General features: G+C 48.9%; 1 protein-coding gene across 1 annotated transcript in view; it reads left to right on the forward strand.

Moving 5' to 3' along the window:
• The window catches only part of ATP10A (ATPase phospholipid transporting 10A (putative)), a 171,964-nt gene that overhangs the window by 129,675 nt on the left and 23,568 nt on the right, over positions 1 to 18,721 (forward strand). Inside the window, exons 6-12 of the mRNA XM_059912628.1 lie at positions 214 to 344; positions 2,523 to 2,775; positions 5,864 to 6,081; positions 7,469 to 7,663; positions 10,124 to 10,688; positions 16,271 to 16,374; positions 16,455 to 16,581. Coding sequence (XP_059768611.1) covers positions 214 to 344; positions 2,523 to 2,775; positions 5,864 to 6,081; positions 7,469 to 7,663; positions 10,124 to 10,688; positions 16,271 to 16,374; positions 16,455 to 16,581 — 1,593 coding nt within the window. The remainder of the gene's footprint in view (positions 1 to 213; positions 345 to 2,522; positions 2,776 to 5,863; positions 6,082 to 7,468; positions 7,664 to 10,123; positions 10,689 to 16,270; positions 16,375 to 16,454; positions 16,582 to 18,721) is intronic.

Raw genomic sequence — 18,721 nt, forward strand, 5'->3', positions numbered from 1 at the left:
TTCCTGTTTTATGACCAGTGGTGCTATTCAGTACCAGTGATGGGAAAGGCCTGGGGTGAGGCAGAATCCAAGTCCCGGGGCCTTCCTTCCAGCGCTCTGATTGTAGTGCCAACAATACCGTGGGCTTTTGCTTTCTTAGGTGGCCAGGCGGGCTCATAAAACCCGATATACTTGTGTCGGGTGAATGACGTTCCTCTTTGAACTTTGCTACAGGACATGGACTATGGGTGCAGCGCTATCAAGAGAAGAAATCATTATTTGATGTCCCTGAGTCTGACGGCACCTCTTTATCCCCAGTCACAGCTGCAGTTTATTCGTTTTTGACAATGATAATAGTTCTGCAGGTAACAGTACTAAGTTCCATATGACAATTGCTTTACTTTTCTGATGAGAACTTCGAATCATCATAGTCTGCTAAGAACTTCCTACAAATTCTGCATCTGGGAGGAGCACAGGTTCATCTGACAAATGTGTTGCCTTTTGTTTTCCCACCCGACTTATCTAAAGGATCTTTTCTTGGGTGCTTTTCAAGTTAAAATTCTCCTTTGCTGTTCTTAAGATTTTTAGGCTCTGAGGGGTCGGTTTTTCGATCGTTGTTTTTGTTTTGTTTTTCCACTCAATTACTTCTTTTTTTTTAAAATTAATTTTTATTGGAGTATAGTTGCTTTACAATGTTGTGTTAGTTTCTACTGTACAGCAAAGTGAATCAGCTTTACATATACATATATCCACTCTTCTTTGGCTTTCCTTCCCAGTTTCTACTGTACAGCAAAGTGAATCGGCTATACGTATACATATATCCACTCTTTTTTGGATTTCCTTCCCATTTAGGTCACCACAGAGCATTGACTAGAGTTCCCTGTGCTATACAGTAGGTTCTCATTAGTTATGTATTTTATATATAGTATCAATAGTATGTATATGTCAATCCCAGTCTCCCAATTCATCCCACCCCCCCTCCACTCGATTACTTCTTAAAAAAACCTGCATTTTTTTTAACATCTTTATTGGAGTATAATTGCTTTACAATGGTATGTTAGTTTCTGCTTTATTAACAAAGTGAATCAGTTACACATATACATATATCCCCATATCTCTTCCCTCTTGCATCTCCCTCCCTCCGGCTCTCCCTGTCCCACTCCTCTAGGTGGTCACAAAGCACCGAGCTGATCTCCCTGTGCTATGCGGCTGCTTCCCACTAGCTATCTGTTTTACATTTGATAGTGTATACATGTCCATGCCACTCTCTCACTTCCTTCCCCCTCCCCGAGTCCTCAAGTCCATTCTCTGTTAGGTCTGCGTCTTTATTCCCATCTTAAACCTACATTTTTATTTCAGAATAATTTTAAAGTTTACAGACAAGTTGCAAAAAATAGTACAGAGAGTTCCCATGTGTCCCTCAACCAGTGTGTCTTAATGTGAGCTTATTACATTTCTCTGGTACATTGTCAAAACTGAGAAACCAACTTTGGTACTTTGTCTCGAACAAAACTCCAGACGTCATTTGGATTCTACTAGTCTTTCCACTGATGTGCTTTTTCTGTTCCAGGAGTCAATTTAGGATATCGCATTGCATTTTGCAGCATTGGTTATTATTATTACTATTATTAGTTCCCATACCTCCTGAACAATTCCCCATCACTAACTGAGAATCTATGCCCCAAAAGCCTGTGAGAGTGGAGAGGGGCAGTGAGCATCTCTGCCACCCTCCTTAGGGACACAGAGTGAACAGAAGATATTGGCTTAGCCTTTGCCTGGAAGGGGGGTTCTGCTGTCTTATATCACATGTACTTGAGTTCGTCCTGTAGTAGGTGTTGCGTTAACATATACTTAAGTTACCCAGAGAACCCAGTTAGTCTGGATGTGGTATTCTGAGCCCATAAGTATCAGTTCAATACTGTTACTCCACGGATAAAGAAAAAATTAAGCGTTGATTTCATGAAGGTTATTCTTGATTTGTCAAAGCATAACCGTGACTGTTCTTCTCAAAGCCTCTTCTCTCTGCTCTGTATTGTACAAGATCACAGAGATTGTCCTTCAGCACAGAACCAGCCTCTGAAAAGACTGTCTCTTCTGAGCTGTGGGGTTGTGTCTGCGGGACAGGCAGCTCCTGTCGCCGGGAGCCCCGGGACAGCCTGGGTGTGAGGTGACTTTTCTTATGAGGACTCTGAATGTGCCATGTGTTTTGTGTTTCTCTTTTCTCTTTTTCCTCTCCTAGCTTCTCTCAAGCACAACTTAGTAATATGAAAACGCTTGCTTCTATACAAGCCATGGTTTCCATACTTCCAGACACGATAGTGGATTTCCGCTCTGCAGTGGCACCATAGGCTGTCCTAGTTTAAACTCTTTGCCAATATCCTAATACTCTAACAATACTGACTCTAAGCCAACTTGTGTAAGCTCTGAAAGGTACAGTATAGTCCCTACTTACTTGGGGTTGTAGTTTTTGTCGTTTAAATTGGACTAAATCCGCAGTTCCCGGTCTTCACGGTCATTCATTCTATGTGCCTTGTGTCTCCTAGGTTTTGATCCCAATTTCCTTGTATGTTTCCATTGAAATTGTTAAAGTATGCCAAGTGTACTTCATTAACCAGGATATAGAGTTGTATGATGAGGAGACAGACTCGCAGCTGCAGTGCCGAGCCCTGAACATCACGGAAGACCTAGGGCAGATACAGTATATCTTCTCCGATAAAACTGGCACTTTAACCGAGAATAAGATGGTTTTCCGAAGATGCACTGTGTCTGGCATAGAATATTCTCATGATGCAAATGGTGAGTCTGGGGACGGGGTCTCCCAATCTGGGCAGGACCAGAGAGCTCCTGTATCAGAGTTGCATGCCCACGTGCCTGTGTGTGCGTGCGTGTACACATACACACACACACACAGCTTCAGGGATTGATGATTTTTGAGGGAGAATAAAACAGAAAGGCTGTCAGAGCAACTCTGGACCAGCATCTATAGAAAAGGGCCCTCCTCATTGCTGATGGCGCCCTGCTCCCTGCACTATCTGGTGTGGTGGGCATCTGCTTAAACACTCATTTTCTGCCAGACAAGCAGAACCAAAGAGGGCAACCTTGAGGAACTCACCTCAGAGGCACCTGGTCTCTGTCACACCAAGAGGCAAAGAGATGTTTCCTTTGTCACGCATCAGTCTCCTTGTTATCAGCTGAAAATTCTCAGCAGGGCACTGGGCAGTTCATGCTGCGTTCTTTCCTCTGGAATACAACCTCCCGGAGGGAAGTGTCACCTCACATTGGAATTTAGGCAGTCCCTCCTCCCACCTCTCCTTTTCTCATCCTTGGCTGCCTCCCTCTGTCCCCTCTGAACATACAGGGGAGCCATCTGCTTCCTAAGTCGAGGGGTGACTGGAGCCAGCTGCCCACCCAAACCAGGAGGGGGTCCCTGCACCACAGAAGTGTCTCTGGGGCCATCGTGCCTCTGAGAGAGAGGACACCTGCTCTGCAACCAGGACTCCCCTTCTTTCCTGGAACAGCATCTGAGAACATCAAAGAAACCTTGCCACAGAAACAGAAGCAAGTACAGAATAGGGGGACAACATGGGGGCATCAATAGGAAGCTGTTCTTTAGGGGCATTTGGTGGGAAAGATCTGCTGGAAGCATGAGATTTTTGTGAGTTTTATAAAACCAAGAATTATCATGATATCCACTATATCCTCCATGATAAAAAGAATCATATTAACAGAAGGCATAAGAATGTGTCCAATTTGTTTAATGTTTTATTTGCCACTCAAAAAAACCGGTCAGGAACAGTGTCCCATCCGCCCACCTGCCTCCCTCTCTGGCTCTCCCCTTCCCTGACTCCTCAGGCTTGTGCAGAAGAGCTTGGGGGACTGAAAGCAGACCTCATCCTGCTTGTAAAGGAGTCAGAGGACCAGGTCTGAAGTCGGCCTTCGAACTGGAACTGAGGCTCTGGGGGCAGAATCCCAAGTAAGATCACAGAAGGATTTTTACAGTTGTCAGATGCTTGCCATAAAACCAAAGGGGTCCATCGCCCCCAGAAGACACAGGAAAGCATTGCTGGGGAAGGTGGAAACAACCAGGTGTCTCTGCAGCATGTTTTAAAGAAGAGCTGTGATCAGTGACTGATGGGCCCCTGGGCGGGCACCCTTCGCAGCTGCTCTCATGGTCCGACCTCTCAGATCTGTTAGTAAAATGAATGCAGGCGGGTTTGGCTGTGAGTACAGAGCCCAGCTCACGCGTACCTGAACCGGCCACACAGACCATGGGCGTGTTCCTCTCTACCTCGTGTCCTGGTGACGGTGCAGGGCATCACCTGCTCCTTGTCCCCATCTTCCCAAAAGAGCCCGAGGGCATCGCTGAGGCCATTGCTGCCTGGTCGCAGAGCACAGACACACCAGCAGTGGCCTGAGGGATGTCTGCTTTCAGGCTAACATCTGATCACTGCTGTGGGAGGGTGGGTGGGCAGATGTGCCCTTGGGAGGCTGACACCATGCTCATAATGTCCAAGCCTAGGAGCTAGACAGGCCCAGTCCAGGCTTTGCCCTTCCTTGCCATCCATTCACCACCTCACTGCCAGGGGGAAAAGGGGGCGGGTGCAGGAGTTTTCTCCTGGAATTAGGAGTTCCCTGAGGTGGAATCCTGGGGTTGGCAGTTACCCGGCCTGGTGGCCATGGGCAGGTGACTTCCCTTTCCTTATCTCTAAAGAAAAGTCTTCCCAAAGAAGAAGCTGAGTTCAAGGCCTGGCCCACAGGACAGACCGCACCATGGCATGCCCAGACGGGGGGCCCTTCTCTTAGCCCCTCACACGGGCCACCTCCTGTTAGGATGCCTTGTGTTGCCACCCAGCACCGGGCCTGCCCTGGAAGTTCTTAAGAGTTGCTTGTTTGGAGTGAGTGGTCCCTATGGATAGTCTCCTGTTGCTCACATATGATGGAGAAGCTGAACTAACTGGGCAAAGCCAGGAACACGTGTTGAGAGCCCTTGTTAGCAAGAACAGCAGTGTGGGTACACTTCTGTGATTCACTGAGAGCCCTGGAGGGCTCAGGGACTGTCGCTCCCCGGTGCCCCCTAAGAGCCAAGCACAGCATCACAATCACCGTCTTCTTCAGTGGAGCTCTGCTTGCTGGGTCTGAACTCTGGCAGCATTCTTCCATGCTGTACAACCCCAGGAGGATGTGAGCCTCTCTGCTGCTAAGCGCTTCATCCTCATGGGGTGAGTGCAGACAGCACCTACTCCCCACCTGACGTTGAGCAAGGAGCCCTCTCAGGAGAGCACCGTCAACACAGCCTGAGAACCGTTATTTCTGCTTGACTGCAAGGCAGATGCTCAATGCGTGATCTGTCCTGACAGCCCCAGTAAGCAGGTGGCCCTGTGACCCTGGCATGAAGGTCAAAGCCTGGAACCCAGCTACTCTGTGGGCCTCCCAGCCACCTGCCCACCCACCCCATTCACATGGGGGCTCCCCCTGAACAGAGGGGCTGTATGTGAACCCATCTCCACCCACATCTGACTTTTTGTGGGATGGGGTGGCCCCTTTGCCATCATGGGCGGGACCTGAGCTTTGGCATCCCATGGGCCTGGGTGCCACCTCGACCCCCTGCCCCTGCATCCCGTGACCTTAACAGCTGAGACTCAGTCTTCTCATCTGTGACGTGGGGTTGAGAACATAAGCCCCATCGGGTTCACTGAAGGTGCATGTAAATGAGAACATCCCCCATCCCTCAGTGGAAACCCCTGTCAAACATGGCCTCGCCATCAGAGAGCAAGGGTGGCGAGGGCCCGGGGTCCCCTGCTGGATGCCTTGTGGAAGTGGAACCTAGACCCCTCAGTGTCACACCCAGCCTCCCACGATGTCACTTTGTGCCCCTCCCCCACAGCCCGGCGTCTGGCCAGGTACCAGGAGGCAGACTCGGAGGAGGAGGAGGTGGTGCCCAGAGGGGGCTCGCTGCCCCAGCGCAGCAGCACCGGGAGCCACCAAAGCATCCGAATCGTGCATCGGAGCCAGAGCACCAGGTCACACCGGCGCACCAGCAGCCGTGCCGAGGCCAAGAGGGCCAGCATGCTGTCCAAGCACACAGCCTTCAGCAGCCCCATGGTGAGTCCCACAGCCCTCCTTCCTGCTGTCACTTCCCCCAGTCACCAAAAGTGTCTGTACTTCACTGCGGGGTTACCTCTTCAGTTAGGGGATGTTTTTCTGTCCAGTGCCTTCTTCCCACACTGCTGTACCTTTTCCAAAACACTGATTAGGTCCCCTTACCAGGCTTCTCAGGCTGGGGACTGCCGATGACTCACCCAAGAGGGTGACAGAGAGGAAGTCCGTCCTGCCCTATGAAATGAGTAAAACATCAGTGCAAGATGACAACTGTGAAAAAGCAAAGTCAAATTTAAAAAAAAAAAGTTTTAATGAGATGAACCCAAATCCCTCCTTTGCCTTGTCAGTCACCCAAACATTTATGGACCATTCTCATCCGGCAGGGAAATTTCCAGAAGTACGTGAGTGACAACCTCTAAAAGATCCTTTCACTTCTAAAATTTGTGAAGACCAGAGAGGGAGAATCCGTTTTGTTCACGTATGGTGGCCTCATTCTTTTATGTCCTTCAAAACCCATATAAGAAGGTGCCATTTGAATAGAGGTCATCTAGACTTGTGGTCACTGATTGTTGGGTTTACATGGGGCACGTGGGCGAGGAGCTCTCACCCGAGCAGCAGAGAGGCTGTGTTGGAGAAGTTTTTCCTGACATCAATTTCACAATCAATATGGGTCAGGAGTATTTGAAATGTCGCAACTTTCTGACCTAGGAAGTTAGTGATTCAGTGAAAGATTTCTGTGCATAGAAGCTTATCAGTGTGTTATTTACATCAATAAAACAGCAAAAAAATGTACCCAGTGATAAAGGAATGGTCAAATAAATTATGGTATGTCCATTTTGAAGCCGTTAAAAATTATATTTTCAAATGGCTATTAAAGGCCTGGTAAAGTTGAGGCAATATAATGTTTTTGGGGAAATGGAAACTGCCAATTTATGTATAAAATATTTTGATTAAAAATGTAAATGTATAGAAAAAAGACGAAGGAAAGGCAGAGAAGTGTGTTTTTTAGAAAGTATATATTACTGTGAGGTGGTGTGATACAGATCTATTACATTTTCCCTGTTATTCTCTTATTTTTCCAAATCTTTCTGAGTAAGATATGTTACTTTTATAATAATATATTTTCTTGGAGGTATTATTTTATAAAAAGAACATGTGTACCTTCTTATATATAAGAATATATGCATTTCATTTCACATGTTAGCTGTATATTCTTATACAATCAAGATTATACATAATTTGTCATTATAAAATGACATGTGTATATATGAGGTGAAGGTCTGTTTACAGCTTCTAGTAAAATCAAGGTGCCCTAAATAGTCAAGCACTAAAAGGACACTTGGCAGGTCACTGGGTCAGACTGACCCTTCGGCCCCTGTGTTCTTCCCAGGAGAAGGACATAACGCCCGACCCGAAGCTGCTGAAGAAGGTGAGCGAGTGTGACAGGTACCTGGCCTTTGCAAGGCACCAGGAGCACCCACTGGCCCACCTCTCACCTGAGCTGTCTGACATTTTCGACTTCTTCATTGCACTCACCATCTGCAACACAGTGGTGGTCACGTCCCCGGATCAGCCACGACAAAAGGCAAGTTCTGGAGCATCGTACTGCGAGCCCGCAGAGCCCCTCCCCCTAGGTGTGGCCCCACTGGTGTCAGTCTTCCTGAGAGGGAGCAGGCTTCCCTGTCCTGCAGGAGCCTGGTCGCTCAGCACCACTCTCAGGTTTCAGGGGGTGCACTGGGGGCTTCAGACGGGGCAGACCAGCTCAGTAGCTCTGCGGTGACATCCCCAGACTGCAGTGGGCAGGTGCCAGGATTGTGGCGAAGAGGGAGAGGGCAGCCAGCCAGAGATAGCTACTGAGCCCGGGATGAAAGGGGCACAGAGCATACAGGCGTGGCCCAAGGTGGGCAGTGGCAGGAGGGTGGCTGCCCTCCATGCCGACCAGAGCCTCAGGGTCCTAGATTCTTACATGAGAGGGGACAGGATGGGCTGGGGCCCAGACTCTGGGAGGAGCCGCCTGGACTTGCATCCTGACGACACTATAAGCTGGTCCCCTCCTGTGTCTTTGGCACCTTGTCTGGGATGTGGGGGCGGTGGTGGGATTTAGGGAAAGGTCTCAGAGTAGAGTTTGGCACATAGTAAATGTATTTGATGTTAATAAAGGCCTTTAACATTGGCATTCAGAAAGTGGTTGAGAATCAGTGGGAAGTTACTTCGGGCGGTAGAAACATAGCAACACCCAAGTTGGGTTTTGTTTGGGTTAACATGAAGGTTCTCTCCAAAGAGAGTAAGGTTTTATGTGTGAAAGGAACCTCTATAACTCAATCGCTCCTCCGGGTGAACCAGGTGGTGTTGCAGGGGGTGGGGTGCACCTAAGCATGGCTGTGCGTCATGCAGCTAGGCAACTTTAAATGGATACAAATGAAGGTGCTCTAGGGCTGATGCACACTGTAGGCCTGTCCCCTGACCCCCCACTCTCCCAGACCCCTCCCCCTCCTCCTGGGCCAGCCCTTCCAGCAGGTTCTGCTGGTGAAGCCATTGGTGTGATGGAGGGTGAACAAGGGGCCCCTGCCCTCTCTGCAGCAGCAGCATATCTGGCAGCAATGTGACCCCCCTGTGCTCTTGCTCATACCCCACCGGCCTTTGAAGGCCCCAGTGGGCCTGGCGGATCCCAGGTGGACGGGCTCTGCCACTCAGAGACCACAGGCTTGTGCCATCAGCCCTGGATGGAGGCTGCTTCCTTTTGCAGCTCACCTCTCAGCAGCCTCGGCATCCCTCGTCTGGCCTCTGGGTTCTTCCGCCACCCTGTTCAGTCCCTCTGGAATACTTCCCTGAAGAGGGGTCTGGTTTCTAGGTTAGACCCTACCTGACTGACCTAGGCATTGTTGCAATTACTGAATAAGTGAGAGAGACCCCGACATGACTGAGGTGTGTGCCCATGGTCACACATGGAGTGAGTTCCATGTAGGGAGCAGAATCCTCAGACTGCACATGAACGTGTCTCTGGATGCATTTCTGTGCCCACGTATGGGTGGGTGCCACCTTCAAGGGCGTTTGGAGCCAGCAGGAGCTCTGGCATGGCTGCCCGAATCTCCCACTTGGATATATAGCAATATTTATAGTCAGTAGAAGACCAAAGAAAAAGCACCTTTATCAAAATTGGTCCTTTGTGCCTTGTTTTACCAAATGCCTGACTTTTCTGGAGGCTCTTACTATAATTCACAACTTCAGACCCATGGGCAAAATTGCAAAGATTAAGGGGTAACTATAATTCAATGGTTTGATTGTTTCAACATTTGCTCTAAATCCATTATCTAGCAGAAAATTAAAGTAGGTATATTGTATCAGCATTAGCATACAGCACTCACTTAAATAAAGTGTTGCTTTGTTGCTCCATATTGAGCTTTTTGAAACTAACAATTGTATACATGTCGTTTTGTTGTTTTCAGTCCTCGTTAGAAAATATACAATTTATTGTGATTTTTTTAAACATTTGTTTAAGGACTTGGAGCCTGAATTTGCCTATGTATTTCATTTGTTTAGAAAGATTCTTTTGGGTTTGGGAAATTTTGTGTAAATTTAAGTTTTCTATGGACATAATTCAAAGGAATGTATAAATTGGTCTTTTGTTAAATGGTTTTTTTAATTGAAAAAAAAAAAAAAAGCCAGGGTTCATGCCAGGCAGTGGCAGGCCCACTCCTGGGAAGTTTCTGTAAAGCCATGGGCCACTGCAGTGAGGGGACAGTCCCAAAGCCTTGGGAACCACAGGCCACCCAATGCCCTGAGCCCATCCCGGGCCTTGGTCGTTGCTACCCTACAGTCACATCCTGAAAGAATGAATATAGCAGAACCTGTGTTGAGGTGGAGAGGAAGAGGCCAAGGGATAGTCCCAAGGAAGAAATGCTGACTCTGGTTGCAGTTTTCAGTGGGAAATGGGAAATCCGTATTCAGGCCCCCCTGGGGAAGTGGAGGGTGGCCCTAAGGGAGTCAGGGTGAGGCCTCTTGGGAGACACCTGTCTAACCTGTCTTCCAACTACTTCCCTGGCAGGTGAGGGTGCGCTTCGAGCTGAAGTCCCCGGTGAAGACAATAGAAGATTTCCTCCGGAGGTTCACGCCCAGCCGCCTGGCCTCGGGCTGCAGCAGCATTGGGAGCATGGCCACCAACAAGTCGGCGCACAAGTCCAGCCTCCTGTCCACGCTGGCCACCGACGGCACGCTGTTCCGGCTGGAGGAGAGGCTGGGCCCGCCGGCCCCGGCCCTCACCAGCAATGGCTACAGCAGCGGGGCGGACGGCTGGGCACCTGAGTGCTCAGCACAGGAGCCCGAGCCCGAGCGGGAGCTGCGCTACGAGGCCGAGAGCCCCGACGAGGCAGCGCTCGTCTATGCCGCCCGCGCCTACAGCTGCGCGCTCGTGGACCGACTGCACGACCAGGTGTCGGTAGAGCTGCCCCACCTGGGCAGGCTCACCTTCGAGCTCCTGCACACTCTGGGCTTCGACTCCATCCGCAAGAGGATGTCGGTGGTGATCCGGCACCCACTCACGGACGAGATCAACGTCTACACCAAGGGGGCTGACTCGGTGGTCATGGACCTCCTGCTGCCCTGCTCCACAGGTACCCTGTTCCCCTCCGCTAGCAGCTCCCCGCAGGGAGCAGTCCTGAGAAACCAGCCCCTCCCTCCAGTGGAGCTTTGCCTCTCTGGGTGGCCTTTTCCTCCTCTGAAGGGTTTGGACTAGAATTTGGGGGAGGGCCCAGTGGATGGAGGGTTTCAGTGCCTGAACCCACCTCAGAAGAATGGGGTTGGGGATTAATGGGGGTGAGGCCTAGCATCAGGTTTAAATCTGGGCAATGAAAGTTAAGAGCTTTTAGATTAGAAGTCCCAGAAGGTTCCTTTCTGCCCTGTGATTGCTTGGACCTTGGGCACCTATGAGGCCCAAGCCATGGTTTTTAGCCCATTTGTGGAGTGTTCTCAGGCCACAGCGAGGGCCCAGGTAGTGGGGGCTGCTCGCCTCTGGCCGCTTACAGCCGAGAACCTCCATCTTGCTCTCTTTTGCACTTGACTTCCATGTAACTTTCGGGTTGAAAAAGAGGGGTTCAGATACCACTGGTGTAGAGGGTGGAACTTTGTTTAGCAGAAGGGCTTGTACCTCTTTCCAGATACAAATGCTTCTGGGACTTGGAAGGGGGAGGGCCTGGGTCCCCACTAGTAAACCTAGTCACCCCTTCCTCTGTGCCCAGAGGACAAAGGAGGGCACATCTGACCTCCAGGGGAGAGAAGCAGGGTGGATGGCAGATGGCAGATGGGAGAGGGACCACTGCCTGACCCCCACAGCCTCCCTCTCTTCTGTATCCTGGAAACAGCTCTAGGTACCACCTGTGGGAAACCCTTACGCTGGATATGCCCTTCTGGGGCTCTGGAATGGAGCTAGGGGTTACCACTTTGCTTCCCATGGTCCTCTCACCATGATCTCAGTGCCTCAGAACAGGACTCCAGCTCCAGTTAAGGGAAAGTGCACTGGTGGATCTCTGCAGACAAATCCGTTTTCCTGTCACAGAGCTATCGCCTCCCAAAGGCAGCTGAGTGAATTGCAAATGCGTCTTTGAAAGCGGTTTGCATGGCCTTTCTTGAGGGTGACCTACTCCAGGGCAGGGTTTGCCTTCCCACCCCTGTGTTGGTTCTAGGGTGGATGTAGAATCCAATTTACAGGCTGATTTTGCATTCCAAGAGCCTCCTTCATTCTGAAATTTGATTTTGCATCCACGCAAAAGAAAAACAGATAGGTATGGCAATTATCTGAGCAGATTTTATTCTACTGCAAAAATATCACCTTTGTCCTATTCTACAGCCTTGTATTAAAGATAGTTTAATGGACCGCTGTGTTTCAGACTTTACTACATACAGTGGGTCATGGATAAGGTGAAAAGACTGGACCAGCTCTAGCAAGCAAGGGTGGGATGGGATGGCAGGAGAGGCTTACCCCCACCCCAGAGAGAGGGCAGGGAGCCTGCTGAGCTGTGCAAGGGACACGAGAGCAACCGAGAAGGCTGCAGCAGTGGCCACGCTTGTACTTGGCTGGCAGTGCACTTTTAAAAATGAGTAGAAAGCCTCAAATTTCTAGACAAAGCACAAACAAACAAAACTTCTATCAGAGTCAGCTTCAAGGTCAGGGGGTGAAGGGAGCCCTTGTGCAAGCTGGAGAGCATCCCAGACCCCTCCACCTGGTCCTGGGAGGAATTAACTACAGGTGAGAAAGAACAAAGCCATGGAACAGACAGGTTCAAAGCACAACATTACCCAAACCGTGACATTGAAGGGGGCACCTTAAAAATAAGCAGTTTATGTAGATCTCCACCTTCCTCTGGGAATTTCCAAGCAGTGTGCACTTCAAATAAGCTTGAATCAGTCAGAGCTACATGTAGAGACGCCAGGCAATTTAAGATTCAGGATGTTTAGAGCCCCCAGTGGTTTCCCAAGAAAGGGGATGGCTCTGGGGTAATCTTGAAGTTATCCACCAGTGACACCCTGACATTGTGCATAAATCATTCAACTTTCACTTTGGGGGTGGGGTGGGCGGGGTATGGAGCAGAGCAGGCTTGCAGATGGCCAAGCTGCTCTACCTGTGTGCAGGCGATAAAGTGAGGAGGGCACATGAGTGTCCAACATCTTTCTTCAAAAAGCTCACAACACTTTTACCAAAAACGGCACGAAAAGGCTAAGCTGATGGTGGATGGAGAATGTGTTGTGTTTTTAGGACGTGGCTATGTCTTGCCTGCCCTACCACTAGGTTGTGTGGGATCAGGTAGAGAGCAGGGACTCTACCCCACCCATTACCTTACGGACCTCTGTTCAAATCCCAAGTCTACATTTATGGGCTGGGGTCACCCTGGACAAGTCACTCCTCCTGTGCCTCAGTTTCTCATCTGTACAAAGGAAATTAGGCTTCTGACCTCACAAGAAGCCCCTGTCCAAGCTCCTAGCACAGTGCTTAGTGTGTTATAGGCATAAAGCATAAGCTGGGTCCCTTTCCCTTCTCTCTGGTTTCTTTTCCTTAAGATTCACTTGCCTGAGGTTCAGTCCAGTGCCACTCTGTGTGGTTTCCCTTCCTTCCTTCCTTCCATTCCTTCCTTCCTTCCTTCCTTCTTTCCTTCCTTCCTTCCTTCGTTGGGTCTTCATTGCTGCGCGCGGGCTTTCCCTAGTTGTGTTGAGCAGGGGCTACTCTTCGTTGCGGTGCGCAGGCCTCTCATTGCGGTGGCTTCTCCCATTGTGGAGCACGGGCCCCAGGCGCACGACCTTCAGTAGTTGTGGCACATGGGCTCAGTAGTTGTGGCTCGTGGGCTCCAGAGTGCAGGCTCAGTAGTTGTGGTGCACGGGCTTAGTTGCTCCACGGCATGTGGTATCCTCCCAGACCAGGGCTCGAACCCGTGTCCCCTGCACTGGCACGCGGATTCTCAACCACTGCGCCACCAGGGAAGTCCCTGAGTGGTCTTTAAGACACAAAAGTTGTGATGGCTCCACCCTCCTCCAAGGGCAAGGATAGAGGGGGAGGAATGGGCAAGATGTGGCGGTCACAGCTTCTCTCCATGCTGGGCTGGGTGGGCTCCATCCCGCACAGAAACATGTCAGTGTGGTCTGTGACCACACCCTTGTCCAGGGCACCCTGGGTCCCCAGTGGCCCACCCTGCCTTCTCTCACTCATTAGTTTTGTTTGGACTAGTGTGGTTAAGGGCAGCATCACAGCCCCTGCACCCTGCTCCTGCCCTGGAATGCAACCTTCCCCTCCCCCTCTGGACAACTCAAGTACTTTATTAGTGTTAATTCCAGAGTCCCTCAGCTAGACATGTCTTTGCTCAAAGAACAGTCAGAATCTGGAATAATGTTATCACAATACCAGGAGTAAATGGTAGTCAAAATTAAGATGACTTTCAGTGTCATCTTTTCAGAAAATTTAAATTCCTAAAGCACAATAATCTAGGGCAGTGTTTCCCAACTCTCTCTCTTTTTTTCATTATTGCCCCCTTAAGGAGTCTTTTTAGATACTTTTTTTCTAATGGCCCTTCCATGACATTTTAATGCCACAGATATGCTGTATATGTGTTTATGTACTGTACATGTATCTGTGCTTTATACGTAATAAGATTTTTTGCCTCCAAGGGACTAGTCTTCGGTCTGTTGGGGACACTGTCTTCTCCATGAAGAGCACAGATCTAGAAGGTTAAGAGTGTTTCTCCCAGGTCCTGTGTGTCAAGGAGCTGACCTGGTTAGTAGACAGCCTTCCCCAGACCAGGGGCCTCACCACTGGAAAGTAGGGTTGCCAGATTTAGCAAAGAAAATATATTGAATGTCTAGTTAAAATTTAATCTCAGATAAACGACAAATAATGTTTTTAGTAAAAGTATGTCCTATGTGCTATTTGGGCATCTTATATTCTTTTTTTTTTGGAAGGTGTAAATTATTTCTCACCTTTATTCTTTTTCAAAAAATTTATTTTATTGATGTATAGTTGATTTACAATGTTGTGTTAATTTCTGCTGCACAGCAAAGTGCTTGTTATAGTTCCCTGTGCTATACAGTAGGACCTTGTTGTTTATCCATTCTATATATCTTTGCATCTGCTAGTCCCAAAACACCCAATCCATACCTCCTCTACCCCTCACCCCCTTGGCAACCACAAATCTGTTCTCTGTCTGTGAGTCTGTTTCTGTTTCATAGATAAGTTCATTTGTGCCATATTTTAGTTTCCATATATGTGATATCATATGGTATTTGTCTGTCTCTGTCCAACTTATTTCACTTAGTATGATAATCTCTAGGTCCGTCCATGTTGCTGCAAATGGCATTATTTCTTTTTTTTATGGCTGAGTAGTATTCCATTGTGTACATATGTACCACAGCTTCTTCATCCATTCCTCTGTTGATGGACACTTAGGTTGCTTCCATGTCTTGGCTGTTGTGAATAGTGCTACAGTGAACGTTGGGGTGCATGTATCTTTTCGAATTATAGTTTTCTCCGAATATTTGGGCATCTTATATTCTGTCTGGCAACATTACTGGTGTAGGAGGATAGAAACTGCACTTTCTATTAAGTATGACTTTTTCTAAACGGGAAGTTTATACACTCACCTCCTGGACAAAAAGATGCCAGATCACTCTTAATGAGGTTTTGTTTATGTGAGATTCTCATTTCAACAAGGGATATTAGAAATAGTCAAAAATATTATGAGGTTCTTTTTAAAATAACATCTAACTTTTACTTTAAGTTTTATATTGAACCTGTAATCTATTGGCAAGTAATGAAGCAAGAGGTGGGCTAAATCTACTGGTGCAGATGTTTTCTGGGCGCCCTTTCTGGAGGCTGTTGGAGTAAATCACAGTGACGTGACGGGGCACCTGTGACATTCCTGCTTAATGAATTGCAACAAAATTCCTGCTAGCATTCCAGTTGCAGCTAGCTACAGTGAGGCAGAATGGGGAGGGCCACGTCGTCCTCACTGGCTCTGGAACACATTCACTCCTAACATACTTTTATCACACGAAAACTAAAGTGCCTTCTGCCTTCTCACTAACAATTATTGACCCAAAAACACGGTGGAGTTAAGAAGGTGTGTGTCACTTTGGCATGGATTCCACAGTGGTGAGGCTCAGAGCCAGCACTTCTGCAGTCTGGTAATAAACAGCAAGTCTGTTCCACATCTGGGTCTACAGAAAACAGAAAAGAGTGGATGTTTGGAAAAATCTTACTAGCTGATAGCTAATTTCTTAGTTGTTTTTGTGTGTGTGTGTGTGTGTGGTTAAAAAAACACAATATAAATTCACCATCTTAACCAGTTTTAAGTGTACAGTTCAGTAGTGTTGAGTATATTCATATTGGTGTGCAGCAGATCTCCAGAAATTTTCATCTTGCAAAACTGAAGCTCTGTACAACTCCTTTCTCCCCTCCCCCCAGCCCCTGGCATCCATCATCCTACTTTCTGGCTCTCTGAGTGTGATTACTTTAGGGACCTGAAAATGTGCCTGTTTTCTCTCCCTGGGTGAGAAGACTTCCCAGCTAGAACCTCTGATGGCGCTGAGCTCTCAGCTGCGGAAACTGCATATATGCAGACTCATTTCAACGGGCCAGGTGTCCTGGGAGTCCAGGCCATTTCACTGGGCTCTGTTGTTCTCACTCATCGTTGTTTCTGCTCTTACTCCAACCTAGATGACGCCAGAGGAAGGCATCAAAAGAAGATCCGGAGCAAGACTCAGAACTACCTCAACCTGTACGCGGTGGAGGGCCTGCGCACCTTGTGCATCGCCAAGAGGGTGAGTAGGCGTGGCTTCGCGGAAGGGGCGGGGCCGGTCACGGGGCTTGGCCTGGGCGCTCATCAGCGGGTCTCACCCAGGTTCTGAGTAAGGAAGAGTATGCCTGTTGGCTGAAGAGCCACTTGGAAGCGGAATCCGCCCTGGACAACCGCGAGGAGCTCCTGTTTCAGTCTGCCATTCGCCTGGAGACGAATCTGCATCTGTTGGGTAATTACGCTCTCCGGCGGGCGGGTGCCGCGGAGCCGGGTGGAGTTTGCAGCATCCTGGATGGAGAGGTGCCCTGGCTCTAGTCAGTGGCAGCTCTGCACACGCTAGGCTTGCTTAAGGACCCCTCTGGCCTGACGCTAGCGTGGCCCCCAGGCAGGGCTGTGCTCGATTGAACGTTCTCCCCGTGGCCCGTTTCTGGGGCATTCTATGTGCCACCCTGCCAGGCACCACGACAGCGTCCAACCTGCCTCCCCTGAAACCCTGCTTTCCCACCAAAAATAGAGATGAGGAGCAAGGCTTCTCAACAACTGATGCGTTAAAGGATCCCCCCAGTCCCAGGAAACAAACAGAAACCGTTGGACTCGACAGGGCTGCATTTTACATCTAGTAAATATTTCACAGATTTGATTTGGGTGAAAAAAAAATGGGGCTCATTCTTACTAAATTGTGCCCATATTTGCTACTGAGTTCATGTTAGTATTTATAAAAGTATTTATTGCTTTAGTATTTATTTAATTTATTATTTAAAATATTTATTAATGTATGTATTAAATTAGCTGGATCTTTGTATACATGCTCTCTGTGCTCTCACCAGGAGCTGGTTGTGGTAGTGCTGTGTATACACACTCCCCATCTCATGGTGCTGGTGGTCAGATGGTGATACTCCTGGGGCATGAAGATACGGGGGATTCATCTTTCAACAAGAAAGGCCGTAATTCATTTGGCCCCCTTCATAGGCAAAGGCGTTGGGATATCTCTGTATCTACATACTTATATCTAATAGAATAGCTAATATTCAGATATTTAAGAGCACTACATATACATACTTTACACAATATTCTATTTCGCCTACGGTGTCCTGTACGAGGCCACGCACTATTCAAAAAAGCCCGAAGATCCAGAGGCCCAGAGGCATCCTGAACGGTACTCAGGAGGTGAATTAAATGAAACACTTGGAAAATGGCTGTGCCTCCTCTAGATTGCCAGGTTTTGATTTCCTGAACTAGGACTGTTCACATCTGGAACGTGCTTCTCCAAAGGACACTGTTGATAGACCCGTGGGATGGGAGGGGGTCCGCTGGTTGTCATGGCCCCCCCTCTCTGCAGGGTGCTCTCCCCTGGGACAGCTCTCCTCCCCACCAAGCTCTAACGTCTTGAATGGAGTGAAATCCGCCTCCCGGTACCTTCTTCCAGGGGGCACTGGTCCTACCCTCTAGAGCAATGCAGATAAAATCTCTTCCCTTTTCCACAGGATGAGACCTTAACTGTTTGAGAACACAGCTGTGAGTCCCTGAGCTGTCCCTCCTCTGCCTGTCTTTGCAGGCACTCCTTTCTTTCCTTCTTTCAGAGTCTAGGAGCCCTGGCTCAGTTGTCCAGTCCTGGCTCTGCCGCTTACTGGCCATGTGAGCCTGGACACTTGCATCCCAGTTTCCTTATCTGCCAAGTGGACGTAATAGTTCTGTGAGGGTGAGCAGAGGGGATGCAGCAAAGCACTGAGCAAGGTGCAGGCACTGGGTCCAGCCCCACATAGCTGCACGGTGAAGGTGATGAAGCTCGAGTTACTGCTTCCATACCTGTGTGGCCTGGCTGGCATCTTCTGCACAGACTCTCTGCTGATTGGGACCACAGAAATGGCAAACGCACTAATCAGCCTTCCTCCCGCAAGCCAGTTCTTTTTTTTTTTTTTTTTAAATGCTGTTAACATTTTTTTTTAATTAATTAATTAATTAATTTATTTATTTTTGGCTGTGTTGGGTCTTCGTTTCTGTGAGGGCTTTCTCTAGTTGTGGCAAGCGGGGGTCACTCTTCATCGCGGTGTGCGGGCCTCTCACTATCGTGGCCTCTCTTGTTGCGGAGCACAGGCTCCAGACGCGCAGGCTCAGTAGTTGTGGCTCACGGGCCTAGCTGCTCTGTGGCATGTGGGATCTTCCCAGACCAGGGCTCGAACCCGTGTTCCCTGCATTGGCGGGCAGATTCTCAACCACTGCGCCACCAGGGAAGCCCCTGCAAGCCAGTTCTTAAACATGTACCATCCCCTACAACCTGGAATGTTTATGGTTCAAATGATGAAGCCAAGCTGGAGAGCAGGAGAACCCCCACCTCAGTGCTCACCACTGCTTCATCCATGGGCACCGTGCTC

This window comes from Balaenoptera ricei, chromosome 2, assembly GCF_028023285.1.
Source record: "Balaenoptera ricei isolate mBalRic1 chromosome 2, mBalRic1.hap2, whole genome shotgun sequence".
In the NCBI taxonomy this organism is placed as follows: Eukaryota; Metazoa; Chordata; class Mammalia; order Artiodactyla; family Balaenopteridae; genus Balaenoptera; species Balaenoptera ricei.